The sequence below is a fragment of the Chenopodium quinoa genome, unplaced genomic scaffold (assembly GCF_001683475.1).
Source record: "Chenopodium quinoa cultivar QQ74 unplaced genomic scaffold, ASM168347v1, whole genome shotgun sequence".
Taxonomy (NCBI): domain Eukaryota; kingdom Viridiplantae; phylum Streptophyta; class Magnoliopsida; order Caryophyllales; family Amaranthaceae; genus Chenopodium; species Chenopodium quinoa.
The window spans coordinates 431,431-452,188 of NW_018742966.1; the positions used below are offsets into that span (position 1 = coordinate 431,431).

General features: G+C 31.4%; 3 protein-coding genes across 4 annotated transcripts; all 3 read right to left on the reverse strand.

The window, feature by feature from the left end:
- Positions 1 to 37: 37 nt before the first annotated feature.
- Positions 38 to 5,823, reverse strand: LOC110728950 (NADH dehydrogenase [ubiquinone] flavoprotein 2, mitochondrial-like). Its single transcript, XM_021908619.1, has 10 exons — positions 5,641 to 5,823; positions 5,492 to 5,524; positions 5,302 to 5,367; positions 3,689 to 3,805; positions 2,662 to 2,739; positions 2,472 to 2,577; positions 2,326 to 2,372; positions 2,144 to 2,221; positions 1,989 to 2,054; positions 38 to 514 (listed from the first exon to the last, which is right to left on the reverse strand). Exons 1-10 carry the CDS (start codon positions 5,704 to 5,706, stop codon positions 407 to 409), a joined length of 765 nt encoding a protein of 254 aa, XP_021764311.1. The 5' UTR covers positions 5,707 to 5,823; the 3' UTR covers positions 38 to 406.
- Positions 5,824 to 13,397: 7,574 nt separating this feature from the next.
- On the reverse strand, positions 13,398 to 15,580 carry LOC110729034. The gene is made up of 5 exons (XM_021908734.1): positions 14,656 to 15,580; positions 14,415 to 14,574; positions 14,174 to 14,302; positions 13,627 to 13,827; positions 13,398 to 13,511 (listed from the first exon to the last, which is right to left on the reverse strand). The coding sequence occupies exons 1-5, from the start codon at positions 14,805 to 14,807 to the stop codon at positions 13,398 to 13,400; spliced, it is 756 nt and encodes a 251-aa protein (XP_021764426.1). The 5' UTR covers positions 14,808 to 15,580.
- On the reverse strand, positions 15,579 to 16,720 carry LOC110728896. Of its 2 annotated transcripts, XR_002512786.1 has the most exons (4): positions 16,336 to 16,720; positions 16,166 to 16,237; positions 15,783 to 16,015; positions 15,579 to 15,686 (listed from the first exon to the last, which is right to left on the reverse strand). XR_002512786.1 is itself a non-coding variant. In XM_021908563.1 (3 exons), exons 1-3 carry the CDS (start codon positions 16,667 to 16,669, stop codon positions 15,918 to 15,920), a joined length of 504 nt encoding a protein of 167 aa, XP_021764255.1. In that variant the 5' UTR covers positions 16,670 to 16,720; the 3' UTR covers positions 15,579 to 15,917. The 2 variants fall into 2 exon arrangements, 1 of the variants encoding a protein (XP_021764255.1); XM_021908563.1 differs by having other exon boundaries at positions 15,579 to 16,015.
- Between the last annotated feature and the right edge of the window lie 4,038 nt (positions 16,721 to 20,758).

A 20,758-nucleotide genomic window follows, 5' to 3' on the forward strand; every position in this document is an offset into this window, starting at 1 on the left:
TCCACCCTCATAAACTATATAAAATTGATGGAAGGGGTAAAGGTAATATCAATGTTTGGCAATGTTGTAATGCATGTTACCAAGTCAAATACAGGGTGAAGTACAACAAGCTCCAAACATTCACTATTCAACTGAAAGCTTTTTCCACATGTAATACCAGAAGTACATACAGAGTAACGAGGATTATTATGTTCTTCCAAACACGGGGCTCATGCAGGTCAGCAAGAGCTCATCCGTACAACAATCTGCCACCTAAAATCACAACTAAAATAAAGCACCAGATATGTGAAAATGGAAACAGCGATGGCATCAGTACAAAAAAATTGCTACAAGCTCTTCAGAGCAACATGGTGTATAGTTGAAATAAACATCGCGTTATTTGAAGCATCGTCCTGCAGCTGCCACCTTAGCAAGCATCAAGATCCCTGCATGGAGGCGGCTTTGGTTCACCTAACAATGTTTTATTTCCTCCTTCTGGAGCACATTTGAATCGGTTTGGATTTTGGGTGCCAGGCTGAAACAGAAAATCAGAGTAAGAGCAGTGCATTGCATTTACATGGATCTATTTGACACCCATCACTCTATAATATTTAAAAAAATTACAGAGAAGGATTAACAGGAGGGTCAAGTTAGAAATGCATTATACAGAGTCAGCATAAAGGAAGAACAGCAGATACAAATGAAAAATGCTCTTCAAGGCAACATCAAAGTTAGAAAAATATTTCTCCTTTCATTTTTGTGTCCAACCCTAAGTATCATCAAGTGTTTTTGGGTGCATCTATAAGTACAAAAGTTTCACAACCATGTATTTTAAAAGGTCTTCAGGGAATGGCAAGCAATGTTTTCTAACATAACTGGTATTTTCAGGGGTGTAACTGTAATTAAACGGAAGTTAACAGTTGTGCAGAATTCAGAATCACACAGCCCTTGTAAATATATACTGTAGTTATTGTAGTTGCTACTATTTCTAGCATATGTATTGAAATACAAAATAACTATTGTAATCCATAATGGGCGCTAAGACATGAGCATATTAGTAGTGTTTTCATGTATTGTTGTTTTTGGTTTGTGAAGACCGACAAAAGATCGTATTAAAACAAATTCATTAAAATATTATGCCAAAGATTAACATTCATATCCAGCACTGAAGTGAAGCATAGAAAACAAAATCAAAGGAGCATCAAGATCAATGACATGAAGCGTTGGCAGCAATACAAAACAGTGATGAACAAAAATTGCAGCATCAGGGAGGAGATTGAGAGCACTTTCAACATCAAATAACACATGATAAAGAATGACAGAGACTGCATACCCTAGGGCTGTGGAGCGTGTAATGAGACTATTTCAGTAGCTATCCATTAAAAAGCTCGGGGATGTTTCTAGACATGAAAAGACTTGGTCTACTAGCTGTAGCTATTAGATGGAATGAGAAACTCCCATACAGCAATTACAGCCTTGCAGGGAGAGTTTTTGAGCTCTGAAAGTTACCCTAGGTACATGGGTAGAAACAGGTAGAGGATAGAGGCTAACTAGTTAGAGTAATAGAGTAACAGTGAGCTACTCACAATCATAATTTCATCAGGATTGTACAGAAACATATTGCAAGCGTAGAACTTATTAGGATAAAAAATATGATTCCAGAAGATCCTTTTTTCTCTTTTACATTGACTACCAGAAAGAACATGTAGCTTTGTCATGCTACAATTAGGATGTCAAACTAAATTGACAGCTTGACCAGGATTGTATCTGGCCTCTTACTACTTTTTCCGAAATTCTGACTAAATTTATAAATGATTCACTTCCATTTTTCATGCATAACAGCATAAGATATATTAAATAATAGAGAATTCACAGTATCAGCTTCTGCCTAATTGTCCACTAAATAAGCCTTGCTATATGATAAGAGTAAACAAACAAAACTTCAAAGCAGTAGTCCAGGGGTTTATTGAGAAAGGGAAAAAAAAAAGAAGTCAGCTGAGTAGACTTACAGGTGGCTTCTCTCCCCTCTTCAGCATTTCAACAATTTCTACAACACGCTTTGGAGTGACATCCTCCTGCATTTGACAGAGGACATAAACATAAATTTCCAGATATGCCTTAACTTGTTTAATTGATGACTTAACAGTGAGAAAGGCAGCCTTACAATGTAGTTGTAGGTATATCCTTCAGATCCATTGGAGTAGTCGGCAATGGTTATCATAGGAGCATTCACACAACATCCCTGTTAATATAAAGCACAAGGTGACTTCTTACTTCATATAGAATCAAAGTCAGAGAAGTGCAATAAACTGCATCAAACAATCAGAAAAATGAGGAAGCATTCACCATGCACTCCATTTCTCCAACAGAGAAAAGACCATCCTTTGTCACTTCTGCAGATGAGAATACAAACAAAAACTATGAAACAATTCCTGATCTCATCATCGAGGGTCTTTAAGAAACCTTTTAAGAAAAAGATACACACGACTAACCATTTCGCTTCACCCCCAGATGATTCAATAAGGCTTCTTCAATTTCTCGTGAACCACGGATCATACAAGGTGTTGTTCCACAAACCAAAAGATGATATTTTCCAACCTGAATAAATGACAATTATTTGATGAAGCAAGAGGAAAGTATCCCATAATACAATTGGAAATCAACCAATCATTAATTTCAAACCTTGCTTCGATTGAACATCGAGTAGAAAGTTGCAACCTCATATACACGGATAGGAGCGACTTCTATAATCCTGGCCACCTGCATAATACACAACAGCAATCACTCTCTTAATTTCATCCATTCATGCGAGGAAGCTAATTACTTATTCCAAAAGAAATTGCTAGAGATATTATTCAGTTGTGTCTTTATATTTGTAGAAAGAACAACCAAGTGTTCCTCAGATTGCTACATTGATGTAAATTTTCAAAATACACCGACAGAGTCAGGAGTCAGTCACAGCTCTGGCAAACTAAAAACAAATGGTAGTCATCATAGCTTTACTAATTTCCCCTATAGACAGTAAAGACTAAAGAGCATGCATGCTAAAAAATTATGATATCTGGTGCACAATTCAAGACACTGTGCTACAAAATATTCAATGAATTAAATACCCAGGATATATATATGGAATAAGTGTTATTTGCTGAAACCTCAACCAACAATCTCTATTCCAAAAATGAAAAATCAATTCAATAACTTAAGAAGAACCCAAGGAACAGCATGTAACTTAACTGAGGCCATATCCATATCAGCATATCAAAATTTGACACTCCAATTACATGTTAAAACACTTTACTTCTTAATTCCAAAATTTTATTATCCATGACTTTGAGCATAAAAAATATCCCTAGTTCCTAGCATAGAATATATAAATATAGTATTGAGGCTACATTAGTGCAACAAGCCTAATAGTGAATAACATCTTTTTTGGGTGAGGCCACGGGAGAGGGTGATGGTTATGTGTTCAAAATCTTCAAATCAAGTTCACTTCAGCACTGTAGGCTTGTAGCCAAGTAGTATGTAAGAAAATTATTCAATCCAATACATTATAGATCACTGCATCCATGTTATATGACTCTAGCACCACTTCAATCCTCCTTACCATCACAATCTCCAAATTATATTCTAAACAAAATAAGTAAATCTTTTGAAAATTATTAAATTATATTTAGAACAAAACCATAAGCAAGACATTTTGTAGGCATACCTCATTCATAGCAGAAACAGGTAGCCAACCTCCATGCTGTTGTTGTGCAAGATCTAGCAAAGGAATGACAGCAGACTGCTTGTAGTTGGATGGGTAGAAAGACAATATTTCTTTCACCTGCAATCAAATTTAAAAAGTCATAAACGTAACTCATCTCTAACACTGCTAAAATAACTTGCCACCATTAAAGCTTGAAACATATAATCGCTGCACAGGTTTAGATATGTAGACATTTCGAGAAAATAGCCTGTCATTGTTGTAATGTTAATTGTTCTAATTAATTAAAACTAAAGGCATCAACAATAGAATTCAAGTTTACATGGAAACAATTAAAAGCATATCTGACATGAAAATTAATAGATAATCAGAAAAGGAGTTTAAGGTTAAAACTGATGCAAAAACAGCCATCTTACAGTGCTTATGCAAATGACAATATTCTGAGATAGTATTATGCAGATGACACTTTAGTCAGAACTTTCCAAGTAGTATAGAGACAATTTCTAAAAGGTAAACAACTGAAACAGTAGCGCTAAGAGTGGTACAAGAACACCCCATTATAAATAGTTAGGTAAAGGAAACTGGAAGAAGAGTGCAAAATAACAGAAAAGGGGGAGGTGAGGGAGTAGGGCAACATAAAGATAAATGCAAGCAATAAAGATCAATAACAGGTAGACCACCTAGTAGAGAGGATAGAGAAAGATTGAAGCAAATATTCGTACAAACAGAATGACATAATGTTGAAAGACTGATGTGAACACACAACTCCTTATACGAGGGATGAGATTCTGTTAGACGTCTTATCAACACCTCAAGTAGTTGGATGGAGAGATGATCCAATTTCAACGGAAGATGGACAAGACATAGGAATTCTAACATCCCAAATTTCCAATGTTCATAGACAAAATAATGGTTAAGTTCTGGAGCCAAACCCTTCATCATAAACTACAGGTCTCTAGGTATCAGAATATCTTTTGCATTCATAACCTGACATTTTGAATAGTCCAAACTTCTCGGGGATACGTTTTACATTCTCGTTGGCAAGGGATAAGAGCATATGTTTCTTAGATCCAAGGTTTGCATATCATACTTTCAAGGGCTCTCATAATAACAATGAGCTACAGCCAACTAGGGTACATTTGTGTTATAATTTAACACATTCACACCTTTGATGACTGCACTAAAGTATTCAATTTGTTGTCCGATAGTTTTTACATGTTCATTAAGTTTGTAAACATTATATCCCTTGATGAATACAATGTCATCTACACCTCAATGCCATAATTGATCGTTGGCCTATTGTACATAATGTATCTCATCTCAGGGTAAAAATTGGCTACGGAATTACTCGTGGAAAAAAATTATCTTCATAAGCTAAATCAAATTATCCTATGCATACAAATTGTACAATCATATACACTAATTATGAGCTTGGTAAATACTTGCAATATATTACATGAAACTAACACTTAATACCAATTAACTTTTAAATCATACTCCATATATGAATAATTAATTACATTCATAAACACCAAATTGAAACAGAAAAATGCATAAAATTAGCTAAATTGTTGAAATTCAAGTTAAATTAACACAAAATAAAAAAAATTATTCACCTTTTGATTGTTTGTTTCAGTGAACTTCCATTGATTGTTAGGATTGTTATCCGGTGTATCAATGTGCTGTCAATCATATCAAATGAAACAAATTAAAATCCAGTACAAACCTAAATAATTAAACTTAGCTCAAAAAAATGCAATTCAAGTAAACGGGTCAACCCGAAAAAATGACAAATCAAGAACTTACGTAGTTGAGCGCAGATGAGAAGGATCGAGAAACCTGCAAAAAATAACAATAGGAGAGAGAAAATTATTCAGACGTTTCGTTTGATTGGTAGAAAATGGAGGAGAGAGAAAACAAAAATCGACGATAAAAATGGAGGAATTAGCAGTAACCTGAGGAGATTGACGGAAAACTTGACGGATCTCCAGCAGCCGTTGGGCTGCCCTACGAGCGAACATTTTTGGGAGGAGAGAGAAAATGGAAGCTTCAACAATGGAGATTTGGGAGGAAAGAGAGAGAGAGAAAGAGAACGATGGTTTTGTGTAGTGAATACAGATGATGCGCAATTGAGCAACGAGGTGAGTGTGGTTGCCACATACTTGGCCCAGTTGAGAATTGTGGACTTGTGTTTGAGTTGGGCTGGGGAAAAAATTGTCGTCATAAGCTAATCAAATTAGAGTTTGTGAGTTAAAACGTGTCAATTAATTTGAAACAGAGAATATACGTAAAAATAACCGATATTTACCTGTTAGTTGATCTCAAGGTACATTATCAACCTATCTTACTTTTTTTTATTAAGAAAATCATACTCCAAATATATAGTTGGAAAAATAAATAGTTAAAGTTGTGTATTGGATTTGTATTAAGGACATGGTTAACTCCAAATGGTAAGTGTTTGTCGTTTGTGAGCTTTTTCCTCCATTGTTAAGAATTTCTCAACATCCATTGTTAGAATATCTTTTACTTTATTTTTTTTAGGAGAGAACACTGGGTATATGGGTCAATGTTGTGAATCTTCTCATTTGTTGAAATGACACAATAATCCTCCTTGTTTGACGAAAACATACTCCCTTGAGAAAAATACAATGTATCTCATGTTGCGAAACTTGTATATTCTCCTTAATGCATCAAAAAGAAAATTCACCAAAAAAAACCGCGAATATCACATATATCGGCATTCAATAAAAAAATTGACATCAAGTTTTGGCATCGCTAAGAGAAGCACAAAAATCCTAATTTTAACACAAAAATGGCAAAACTTGTGTTGCAAACCTCAAAAACCTCTTGAAACCCTACTATCCATTCCATTTTCATCTCCATTCCCCCTTTCCATTATCTCATTTTTCTTAGGAAAAATATCGAATACTTGGTGTCGCGCTATTCACCAAACAACGGAGATAAACATGTACAGGGTTCACAAGGGAGTCAACGCACGAAATAGTCTAGTCAACGTCGTAAAGCAGTCCTTGGTTCTCTTTAAAAAAATTATAATTAGGTTATAAATTGCCAAGAAATTTTTAAAAGGTCTTTTCTAAACCAAAATGTTGCTTTAAAAAAAAATTTCGACAATTTTTCTTTTTATAAGAGAGTATTCAAAGTTTCAAACCTCTTCATCAATAAGTCGAGAGTATGTTATGTACACCTGGGTGTACGATGCACCCAGATAATTACTATTATCAGGGTGTACGGTGCAACAACAAATTCTACAATAAGTTTATTGTGAATCTTGGTCCTAGCTGGACCACCGACCCATATACGCTTACTTTTCGCTATTTTTTTCTAGTTAAAACGACCTATTATACATTTTCACTTTCTTTATTAATTTCTTTCCCAACAACTAAAAAAAAATAGCTGACAATTAATTTTTTTTTCATTTCCTCTTTCAATTTCTCATCAACATATTCTCTTCCATCTGCAAATCGATGAACTGATATGGAAGAAAGGTAAATTATATTTTTGAACAACCTAAAATTTATGTAGATTTCCTTGAATTTGCTATTAATCGTTAACTAAATTTTTTCATTAGTTAGCATTAGTTAAATTTTTGTAATTTGTGTATAATTTCATAATATTTTTTTACATTTTTTTAAAGATTCGACAAATTATCTTTAAGTATTGACGAAAATGAATTGTAAAAACTAATCCTATCGATTTCAATTCAAATTATTTTTACCAAATGTTCAAAATTTATAATATTCGAATTTATTGACTAACCATGATGTCGAAATTATCCAGTGAACACATGTTATTTGTTTAGTAATCATTAAAAGTAAAGATAATAGAAAATTTTCTGATACGATTTCAAAATAATGAAATCGTGAGCGACAACGAATTTGAAAACCAAAACATCTATTTTCTCTTTTGAATTTTAAATTGGAGGGAAAAATGGTTTGGAATGACTCGAATAAAAGACATGCACAAAATAAATAAGTATATAAAACCATTATAAACTAACAAACTATTTATAATTTTTAAATTAATTAACAAATTACATAAAAATATTTAAAAACTAGTGACACTATTCATGATTGTTATGTAGGTATATCATCACCTATGTAAACAATTTTGTCTATATCATCGAATCCATCTGTAATTTTCATCTTACACAATATATCACCGCATCGTAAAACATAAAATTTGGGTTTAATGCGTTCTGTTTTCAACAATTTTGAAAAAGAAATAATAAAATTGACATTCTAATTATTCATAACTTTTATACATATTAATTAAATTAAAATTTGTACCTCTTTTGGCTCTTAACATCTAATGATTTCCATAAAATTACCCAGATTTACCCATAAATATAAAATTATTTATAAATTAATTAACAAATTACATGAAAATATTTAAAAACTAGTAACACTATCATATTTAAGTATATTTACAATCACCTGGATAGGTGCACCATCACCCATGTAAGCAATTTTATCTATATCATCATCTGTAATTCTTATCTCACACAACACATTACCGTATTGTAAAACATTAAACTTGTATACATATTAAATATTCATAAAGAAATAATGAAATTGACATTCTAATTATTCATAACTTTTATACATATTAATTGTTGTACCTCTTTTGGCTTTTGACCAACAACATCAAATCACAATATTCCGTCGTTTTAAAACCTCACCAGAAAATTTTCCACCTTCTTAACATCTAACGATCGCCATAGAAGTAAGATGTGGTGGATGGATAATTGAGGCACATTCTCGATATTATTCAACAAAACTCATGAGATTGATTTGAAATTAAATTAGAGCCCATGTGACATAAACGACACAACTTTCTAATTGGAGAAAAAACAAAAGTATATTAAATTTACACTCGTTAAATATTTTAAGAATAAAAAAATTTCAAGAATAAAAAAATTTCAAGAATAATTTTACCCTACAAAATTTCAAGAATAACAATATTACCCATAAAACCCTCAACTAAGATTTTATACAAATTTTTGCCTAGACTCTAGGGTAGCCAACTTCTCCTACACCCCCATGCTACTACGTCGTTTTATATTGAACCATTCTGCCATTTTTTTTTCTTCATCTTTTTTCATTTTTGTTAACTTTCTATTCAAGCAACTATATAATGATTTTCTTAACCTAATTTCCATTTTATTTATCTCATATTTTACTTATTTCATTTTCTCTCTCCTGCATTTTTTATTTTTCCCCCAATTTTTCTCTCTCTTCTTCCATGGAAATTTCTAGCTCAATTGCGTTTGATCGTGACAGTGATTCTAGCTTAATTGCTTTTGATCGTGATTGTGATTCTATTTTTTCTGCTGGAGTTGGTTTAGTCGACTCGTTTTCGAAACAATGTGAGTAATTTTTTCCTCAATCATTCGATTTTGATTATGCTCTATTTTTCGCGTGTAATAGTTCGATTTTGATTTTTGATTTCATAGTTTTGCTAATTGTATGAACTATAGTTTATATAATGCTCAATTATAATTTTTGATTTTATTGTTTAGCTAATTGTTATTGCTTATTGTATGAATTAAAATCAAAATTATGGTCGATTATAATATTTGATTTCATTTTTATTTATGATTATTTTAATTTATAGTTTAGGATGTATTGTTGTGATTTTATTGTTTTTCTTTGTAATGTTGTTATTCGATTGATGTTTTTTCCAGTTTTCTGCATTTTAATGATTGTCTATAGTTTTATAAAATTTGACATTCAATTAATGCTCATGTATGTTATATTATATTTACATTTACGTTAACATAGGTGTAATTACTGTAATTTACATTTATCTATGTAATCATAAATGTTCATTTATATGTTTTATTATCATTTTGATATATGTTCATTTATGTAATGATAAATGATCATTAACAGTTTACATGTGGTTATTGTACATTATTGCTATTATTTGTGTTCATTTGTTACATTTTAATATTGCAGTGGAAAAAAAGAATGCTATTTTATTTGAGGAAGCAGCTAGTTCTGAATTTTATGGGAAACAATTTCCTTCTGAAGATGTGGCTTATGAAATGTTTAATGAATATGCATTTAGAAAGGGCTTTGGAATTAGAATTGGAAAAAGTAAGAGGCGAAGAGATGATTCATTCTCTATGAAAAGATTTGTTTGTACAAATGAGGGTTTTAAAGATGATAAGTGCAGGAATAATAGGCTGTATGAGAGACTTAACATAAGGACTGGTTGCTTAGCTTTTGTGCAGTTTAGTATTGACCGTTCAGGTGTATATACATGTACAAGACATGAGATGGTTCATAATCATGAAATGATTCCTGTTGACAAGAGACATTTAATAAGGTCTCAAAGGGATATTTCTAAGGAACATATTAATTTCATTTCTACACTTAGATTGAGTGGAGTTAAAGTTTCTGATTCTTTGAGAGCTTTGAAGAAGGAGGTTGGAGGGTCTCCTAACCTTTGTTTTACAGCTCCTAATGCTTATAATGCTATTTCTGTTGAAAAGACAGCTAAACTTGGGGGAGGTGACATCAATCAACTAATCAAATTTTTTGCTAAGAGACAAATTGATGAAGCAGATTTCTATTATGATTTTGAACAAGATGAAAATGGTGCATTGGTTAATTTCTTTTGGAGAGATGGAAGGATGATGAGAGATTATCATTACTTTGGTGATTTGTTAGTTTTTGATACTACTTATAGGACTAACAAATATGGTATGATTTGTGCGCCATTTGTGGGTATGAATCATCATGCAAATATTGTGATGTTTGGCATGGGATTTATACTTAATGAAAGAACAGAATCATTTGAGTGGTTATTTGATACTTTTCTAACTTCTATGGGAAGGAGAAGTCTTATTACTATTATGACTGATCAAGCTCAAGCAATTGCAGCTGGGATAAGAAATATTTTCCCCAAAGGTGTTCATCATAGATTATGTGTGTGGCATATTGAACAAAATTCTAAGAAACACATTGGGGCGTTGAGAGCTTTGGATGGTTTCACTGATTTATTTGGTTATTTACTGAAGTATTGTGAAACTCCACCAGAATTTGAGCATTATTGGAAAAGGTACTTCTGCTTTATACTTGTTTAGCTTCTTAAATAATTTTTACAGAAATGAACATTTAGTTTTTTATAAATGTTTATTTATAATGATCATAGCTGTTATGCTTAATGATCATGTTTCATTTACAGAATGTTGTTGAAATATGACTGTGCAAATGTTGATTGGTTGAATGATTTGTATAAAATCAAAGAGATGTGGTGTCCAGCTTTTTCAAAGAAATTTTGGTTAGGAGGTGTGCTTTCATCTCAACGTAGTGAGACAACTAACAAATCAGTTTCTCAAAGGCTTAACAAGACACAAGGTCTATGTGATTTCTATCAAGTGTTTCTCGATGTGGTTCAAGAGTGGAGAAGCAAAGAAAAAAGGAGAGATTATAATACAATCAGAGGTAATCGTCATTTGGCTTTTGCATACATTGGGATTCTTGTTCATGCTAGATCATTGTATACTATTCAAGCTTATGTGCTTTTTGAGGAAGAGTTCATTAAGGGTACTGCTTGTGATCATAAGGATGCTGGTGTGAATTTTCCTGAATATTATTATCATTTGTGGAGACCTGGGAAAGATATGATCAAGCACGAGGTTGTTTTTAATAAAGAAACACATGCAATATGTTGTACATGCATGTTGTTTAGTGAAATGGGTTTGCTTTGTTGTCATGCTCTTCGAATTTATCATATGAATTGTGTTCATAAGATTCCAGATGACTATATATGTAAGAGGTGGACTAAGGCTGCTATGTGTAGTCATGGCCTTGATGAACCTACAATGAAAACCAATGTAGTATCTACAAGTGTTTGGAGGACACAAACACTAAGGAAATTTGTTAAGTTGGTAACAAGTTGTCAACACTCTTTGAATGCTAGAGCAGAGGTTGAATGTTATTTCAATCTTTTAAAAGAAAAGATTGAGAGTGTTACTGGTACTATTGATTTTAATGAACTGGTTGAAGGTATTGAAATTGTTGATCATGAAGTTAAGAATCCGGCAAAATCAAGACCTATTGGAGAGAGGAATTATAGGCCTAAGAGTAATTTAGAGAAGGCTTATAACAAAGCCAGGGGTCAGTGGTTGAAGAAAAAGTCAGTATACACTCCTTATAAAAGATCTAAAGGTCAAGGAGTAGTTCAGGTAATAATGCACATTTATGTTTTTGTTATTGATCATTTATGTTCAAGAATTGAACATTTTTGTTTTGCCTTAGGAATTGGACGAGAATGGGTGTCCTATATCTTATGCTAATTCTTTGGCTGATCCTAATGAGTTAATTGTGATTGAAGATCCAAGTGCTCACGTAAAAACTTATTTTCTTTTTTTTTTATCTGTTTTTATCAAATTCTTTGGAATATTAAACATTTTTACTTTTAATTTTTTTTCAAGGTTTGTAATAAAAAGACTGCCGTTGTAGAAGATATCCCTTCAGATGATAGTGTTTCAAATGACTTTGAACAGGTATTATGTAAATGATTATGTATGTAATTGTAGTTGTTCATTTTAGTAGTTTAAGTTGTGATTATAATGTTTTTATAATTTTCATTTTATTATAGGAATATGGATATAGCTCTATGCAATCAAACGTTACTGTTGATCCTGACATATCTTCTATTGTTAAGGTGAAATATTAATCATCTACCTTTTAATTTTGTATAAGGTCATTATGAATTTTGAATTTGATCATTAATTATTTTAATTTTGATCATTAGGGTAAAACAGCTGCAATTGCTCATGATGTTGATAATTTTCCAACAAGTTCTCAATTGCCACCAAAGAAACCAAGAAATGTACAATTTCCCACAGTTGTGCATGCTCAAATCAATGCTCAAGCTCCTTCTAAAGTTTCTAGCATTGTTCAAAATCCTCCAAAAGCTCCAAGAAATGTTCAAGTTCGTTCTAGTGTTCCGAAGAAAGTTCAAGCTCCTTCTAATTTTCCAAGAAGTACTCAAGGCTTTTTTTGGAATGTTCAAGTTGATTCTAGTATTTCAAGAAATGTGCATGATGTTCCTAATGTTCCAAGAAGTACTCAAGGAAATTCAAGGAATGTGCAAGTTTCTCCTAGTGTTTCAAGGAATGTTCTACTTTCTCCTAGTGTTTCAATGAATGTTCAAGGATCTCCTACTGTTTCAAGAAGTACTCAAAGAGGTTCTCCACAGATTTCAACCAAATATGATAGGTTATTAGCGTTTTTTGATACTAGTGTGGCTAAGTGATTGGCTACAAATGGTAAATAAGAGAGTAAATCAATATGCAATTATGTTTTGGTGTTTAACTATCAACATTTTTAGTTGTCTCAACTTTATAGAGATTCAAGTGCTTTAAGTTTTTTATATTTTGATTTATTAAGTAATTTGAATCTTTTTTTTTTCAAACTATTCTTAAATGTTCTATAAATGATTATTTTTGCTTTTGGAAGTGATCATATACTATTTTAAATAGTAAGAACCATTATTAAATTGGAATAATTATATTAGATGATTTAAAACTGGCAATTATAATGTAACACTTTACTATTTGTAAATATTAAAAAGATAATAAATTTTGTCTTTACTTGAACAACAACAAAAACTTATGTCCATACAAATACTGAAAGCAAGTATGATCATATATATGTCTATATATGAACATATTGTATTAAGCTTTTGCAAACCTTCTTGCTGCTCTTCTATTGTTTTGTGACTGCCTGTTTCCTTCATTCAGCATTAGTTCAGCAGTGTATTGTACTCTGATTTTTCTGATTTGGTTCACCTGTTCCAAGAAAATAATTTATTATAAACATGAACATTAATGGGATATAAATGATCATTATGTATTATAAAGTGATCATGAAGTATATTTTTTTGTTTTGTTGAAATTTACTTACATTGTTTGGTTTTAGGTCACAAACCCATTCTTCATTGGGATCAGCAGTGAAAGTTTCCATATGTTTCATAATGTAAACTCCACAGTTGGTGTAATCTTCGTTGCTCCTCCACTTCATTTTTTGCAAAACCACCTTATATTTCTCAATAGAATCTGCATCTTCATACCCCAACCCTTTCAAATATTCTGCATATCCTTTTAACTGCAACATATACAGAAAAAAAAATCAAAGGATCATATTAATATTGATCATTTTAATTTTCAATATTGATCATTTTGTATAAACAAATTGATCATTTATATATCTATTAAACAATATACTTACCACCATTGGGGTTGGTTTTCATACTTTGTTGCAATTGTTTGATATTTTGGCAGTTTCCTGTTGTCAATTATATGCATTGTCTCATTGATATGATCAATGCATAGAAGATAGAAATGTGCATATATGGCCACTGGAAAAAAAATCTGTACATAGTACACAATATTATTATATATACACATTAATGTAAATGAACATATTATAATTCCATATTGTTCATTAATACCTGTTGATATCCAATTGCACTCTTGATTTTGTATAACCTCAATTCATTTGTTATTCTTTCTTTGAAGTATGCAATTCTAAGCTCCATTGATGATCCTTCAGGACACACTGTATTTGCATACATAATTTGCTGCAAATAATGCACAAGGATCATTTTAATATTCATAATGATCATCTAGTATAAGTGAATTGATCATTTTAGTACACCAATGTATACATGTGTAATTTCAATAAAGACTTACATGTGGAAATGTTGAAAAGTATAACTTGTTCTTTGACCTTTTTTGATTCAGAAGTACTGCCCATGAATCGATCACATTGTTAACTACTAATGTATCCCCTTCAAGAGTTTTCATCTCTTCCCTATTGATCGAATTCACTCCATCATAGTATAGTAGCTCACTGCAAAATATCAATTTTTTAAATTTTATGAGTTTACAACAAACATAATGTTAAAGTTTTAATGAAGTAAGTGATGTATACCTTTGATCTTTTCCACTATAAGCATAGTCTGTTACAAGTTTGTTCATTGTGTCTTCATCTTTGAACAAATCCTTGTACTTGACCATGTATGGAGATCGGAAAGCAAGAGGAACATTTGGGATTTCCCTTTGTGGCCTAGTTAATGTGACCATATATTAATACAAATATGAATTTTTTTAATAATGAACAAATAATTTATATAAAGAACAAATAGTAATACCTTATCTCTTTTTTCCTTTGCAATCTCAGTTTTTGCCTTCTCAGCTTCTCTTGATTTTTTTTCTTTCCAAAGTCTTCTCTCTGTCACTGAATAAATATTGAATTATGAATGATCATTTAGTATATTGATAATGAACATTATAAATCTATACACATGTAAAGACCATTTACCTTTGTCCTGTTGTGTTTTTGGAAATTTGAATCTTCTCTGTTTCAATTTCTTTTGAATCCTTTTTTGTCTCACTGAATGTAAATATAGTATAAATGATTATTCAGTTTAATGTAAAAGAACATGTATATGTGGAATAATCATTTACCTTTCCTTCACATTTGAAGCATATATCTGTTTCTTCTTGTCTGCTCTGAAATATTAATCATGGTTAGTAATGAAGAGTAATTAATATAAAAAAAACATTATTCTCCTTTTTTGAACAATAAACACTTAAAATATTACTAAAACATTTAAATTAAAATACATAATTTACATATCTTAAATTGTGCATTCCTACCCTAAAGCAAAATATTCCCTTCTGATTTTATAATACATATCCATTACTAACTTCATAAACAAAAACTGTCCAAAATAATTACACTTTATAACCAAATTTATTCTACATGTCCATTCAAAATTATATATTTTCTAACAAGATAGGTCTTCCATGTTTACCCCATGCTTCCTCCTTTCTTGTTTGATTCATCAAGGATATCTTCCATACTTGAACATGCTGGAGATTTCAAGATTGTAGAAATATCTCCAGCAGCTTCCCTATTTTCAGTTGGTGTCTTGGGATCACCAACTTTTGAATCAGATGCTGCAAACAAAATACATGAAAAAAATTTAATATAACTAGAAATGAACATTATACTTAATAATTTGATCATTTATTTGTAATATGTGAACATTGTACCACTCTTTGAATTTCCTTCAACATTTTCTTCTAATGCTTCAGATTTTGAACCTTCACCTTTGTTTAATGCTTTTTGTATTAATTTGCATTCACACATATATAGACTTAGTATCATTAAAGAAGAATATCTTACAATCACAAATGTTCATTTAATACTATATAAGTGAACTTTTTACCTTTTTTTGAATTTCCTCCATCTTGTGGTTCTTCAGAATTTGAACCTCCAACTCTTTCTGTTGATTTAAAATATATGAAATTGTTAATGTAAATGAACATTTGTTATTCTGAATATATACTTTTTTGAATATTTAGACTAAACAAACTTTTATTTTATAAATGAACATTATACTTTTCATAATTGTACATAGATATTAAAGCTTTACCCTCTTCTGGCTTAGAAGAAACATTTGCATCAGTTGTTGTTGAAGTTGTGGCTGCAACATTAATCTGTGCTTCTGTGTTCAAATAAATTAAATTTTAATTCTTTAATTATATTATACTCTTTAAGTAAGGATATTCAAATTAATGACAGTTTTTAATTAAGCATATTTACCAGTTGTTGGAGTTGGGGGAGTTAAGTTGCAACCCAAACTGAATGCCTTCCTTATATCATATTCCTTCTCATTTCCTATTTTCTTTTTTTCTGCTTCACTTGCCTCCATCAGTTCCTTCTCAATTTGAGCTATGGCATTCAAAAAATCCTCTGATCCAAATATTTCTTCATCTTGGCTGAGAATTGATTGTTCTCTTGCCATCTTTCCCAACAATTCATCTACCTTCTTGACCAACTGATTCCCAGGGAAGAGCTCTTTTGCCTTAACCAATTTGGTAGAAAGTCTTGCCAAAGATGCACCAACTTCTTGTACCATTGATGCAAATTCATTCATAAAGACCTGTCATTTATAGAACATATAAGAAAAATCATATAAGACATTATGTGTTTTGATATTGAACATTTCATAATTTATAAATGATCATTTTGTACCTTAGGATTGTAGCTTTTCTTCTATTCTTGGAAGGACTTTTCCATATCCATAGTTCAAATCATTTTCTGTTTTTATCCTTTCAAGTGACATATCCCTTTTCCAACAAGAAATTATTGGAATTGTTCTTGGTTGTTTTTTGTTCAATCTTTGAACTTTGTCAAAGTAGAACAGCTGCACCAAAACCCATTACTATAAATGAACATATAATATAATACAAATGAACAATTAATATAAAAGATTAAAATTTTAGACGAAATCGATATTTAACAATTTGTTAATGAACATTCATTGTTACTAAAATGAACATTTTATAATTTACTATTGTGTGTTGTAAACTTACCATCAGAAATTGCAGTGGTCCATTGTAGAATCCTTTTCCTCCACTCTTTCTCCATGTCACATGGCAACTGATGAGAGAGTCAAACACGTACTGACACCAATTCAAGTTTTTTATTTTTTCTTTGTCCATCATAGAAAACAGAAACTTGAAATGGCATTGGTTGTTTGAAATACACTTCATCAAACAATTCACAGCAACTACCAAAAAGTTGGTGAGAAAATCTTCTTCTGCTGGCCTTTGGTTTTTGAATTTATCACTTGTATATTGAGCAATAATTTGGTTTACAGATGGTGTTTTGCCTTGCCATTTTGACCTCCAATTTTTTTATAAATACACCAAAATCTTCACTTGCTCTGTCTGATTTGGCTTCAACAATGGGAATGTCTCCCATTGGCAAACCATATACAATTCTCACATCCTCCACCTCAATTTCAATTTTCTCACCTTTAGGCAGCTCAAAACTACAACTACTGACTTCAAAGCTATCTAAAACCCAATGGCTGAATTGTTTGTCAAGCTGAGGAAGTTCTATATCCAACAACGGCCCCAGTCCTATTTCATGCACTAATTTCTTCTGTGTATCACTCATTTTCTTAACCCAATGCATGAATTTGACATGGCCTCCTCTTGTCGAACTTCCAACTTCCTCTTCATTCTTTTCTTCCTCCTCTTCTTTTTTTTTAGCCACTGAAAATTCAGTTTTCCTCTTCACAATCTTTTTTATTGGTTCCCTCTCATACAGAACCATTCTTTTTTCTTCAGCTTTTGGTTTTTTCAATGTTGTTTTCTTTTCTTGAACTACTTCCACCTCCTCACTTTCTTCATCTTCTTCTTTTTCAGCATCAAAAGCTGGATCCTCACTGTCTGATCCACTATCAGTATTACTTTTATCATCTTCTTCATTTTCCTCCTTTGATTGTTCTTCAATGACTTTTGTTTTCTTCAAAGGGCCTTTAGCTGATGCAGAAGGCCTCTTCTGGCCACCTAAACATTTGATCAATTATAATATGTAAAATGAACATATATATATGAAAGTGTAAATTGCTAGTTTGTATTTGAACATTTAACTTTATTGATATGTACATTACCTTTTTGTTCTACTTTTTTTAAGAATTTTCTTTTCTACAGGAGCAGAACTTGTTGCAGGGTCTTCTTCTTGTTCTTCATCCTCTGATGGTTCATCATAAGGCACTTGATCTATGACTTTTCTTTTTTTTTGCAGAACTTTTGGCTGATGCAGCAGGTCTTTTCTGACCACCTAATTATTTGATCAATTACATTAAGTAAAATAAACATTTTAAAAGTGTAAGATTGTAATTGAACATTTATTGTTTTAGATATGTTCTTTTACCTTTTTGGCCTGCTTTCCCAATAACTGCAGCCCTTGTACGCCCTGTTTTCTCAACAGGTTTCTCTGCAACTGCAGTTGCAGCCCTTGGACGCTCAGGTTTTTTGGGTGTTGTTGCTGCTGGTAGGTTTTCAGCAATTGCTGCAGCAGCTGTTGCTATAGATGATATGCCAGGCAACTTAACATCTGCAAATAAACATTTTTATATAAATATTAATATAGTTGTAATATTTTATTTAATATGATCATTGTTATATTAGAAATTGTACATTTTATTTACCTCGTGATTTACTTCTTGTTCTTCTTGCTGGTGATTGTTCATATTCCTGTTTTTTCTGATTTTCTTCCAATTCTTTTTTCTTTTGATTTTTCCTTGCAACCATTATCCTTCTTGGTTGCTTTGAATTTTGTGAAGATTCTTCACTCTTTTGAGACAAATTTAACTCTTCAACATGTTTTATACCTCTCAATATTCTTGTCAACTCCTCATCCCTTTGCAATTCTTCTTGTCTTTCCAATTCTTCTTCCGTTTCATCCTCAATCTCAATTTCTTCACCACCTATACATTTAGATCATTTACAAATTGGTAAATGAACATTTTCAGTATAAGTGTTATTGATTAAAAAAAATTAATATTTAATTTAACAATTATGTACATTACCTAATAGGATTTTTTTAATTTCAGCAGGGGCCTTCTGTTGTGCATTTGCAGAACTTGCTGCATGGGATTTTTCTGCAGCAGAGGACTTTTCAGTAGTTGTAGCTGGGGCCATTTCAGCAGCAGTGGCTTTTCCAGCAGTATCAACAGTTGTAGCAGGGGCCTTTTTAGCAGCAATGACCTTGCTAACAGGAGCAGTTTTCCAGTTTTTTGTCAGTTTTTTTAGTATTCCTTGAGTTGACACTTTTAATTTTTTCCTGGCAACAGATAATTTATGATCAATAATATTGTAAATGTGGAATAGAAACATTTAATAAGTTATATATCTTCATACTTTTGCATTATGTATGAATGTGTTTCTTCAACTGTTGCTGGAGGCTCATCCTCTTTTGGAGGCTCTTCCTCTGCTGGAGGCTCATCCTCTGCTATAGCCTTCACTTGTTGTGTAGGCTGATCCTTTGTTGTAGCCTCTTTTGGAGGCTCATCTTCAGTTGATTGATTTCTGAAAATTAAATATTGAAAATGATTAAAAATGTTTATCAACTAATATGAAAATGAACATTAGTTGATTTCTGAAAATACCCTGCTGCATCCTTTTTTGGTTGTAGTTGTTCAACCTCTCTTGTGTGTTTCTTAGGTGATTGATTTCTGAAAATCAATTAATTTCAAATAATTAAAAATGTTTATTAAGTAATATGAAAATGAACATTATGGGAATCAAATACCCTGTATTCACTAATTCTGATCCAACCTTTTCTTGTTGTAGGTGATCAGTTTTTGCTTCCTCTTCAGTTGTTTTTTTTTTCTGAGAATGCAAATCATTAGATTATGTATGACAACTAAGAAATAAATGAACATTAAACACATTGAGGTAGAATATACCCTTGATTTTTTGATGCATCATCTATTTTTGAAGTTTCCTTCTCTTGTTCACTGAAATTTTTCGAATGTTAATACATAAAAGTATGATTATGTAACTGTATAAAAATTAATTATTGAATTTTTATTAAGTATTTATACCTTATTGATTGATTTTTCTCTGGCCTTGATCTTGACATTATAAATTTCACTTTCAACTTTTTTGGTTCACTAAAATTTTACAAATTATTTCAATTATGAGATTAAGTATTGAAGTAAATGATTGTACATTAAATATTACATATATGAATATTTGTAAGTATATCAACTTACTTGGGATGTAGGTTGTCTCCTAATAAATAGGGTTCCCGCTTTTTTATAACTTCATTTCTATCCAATTTGTTGTCTATTTCAGAACATTCTTTTCTCTCATGAATTATAGGATAAGGATTGAACATTCCATTGTCAAATTGCATCAAGTGTATCACTTTAAATGGTACATCACTACAATGTAAATTAATATTGTAAATCATAAAAATTGACATGATGTTTCTATGTTAGACAAATGTACAGAATAGTTCATATAAATGATCAATATAGTTGTAGCAATGAACATTTGTATACACATATATGGATATATATATAACATAATATGAATTTTGACAATATAGTGTTTTGTAAATGTTCATTTTACTACACAGATGAATAAAGTATATGTTTTCTATTTGTACAAAATGGAATTTAGAAATGAACAATTAATATGTCAGTAAATGTATACACATAAAT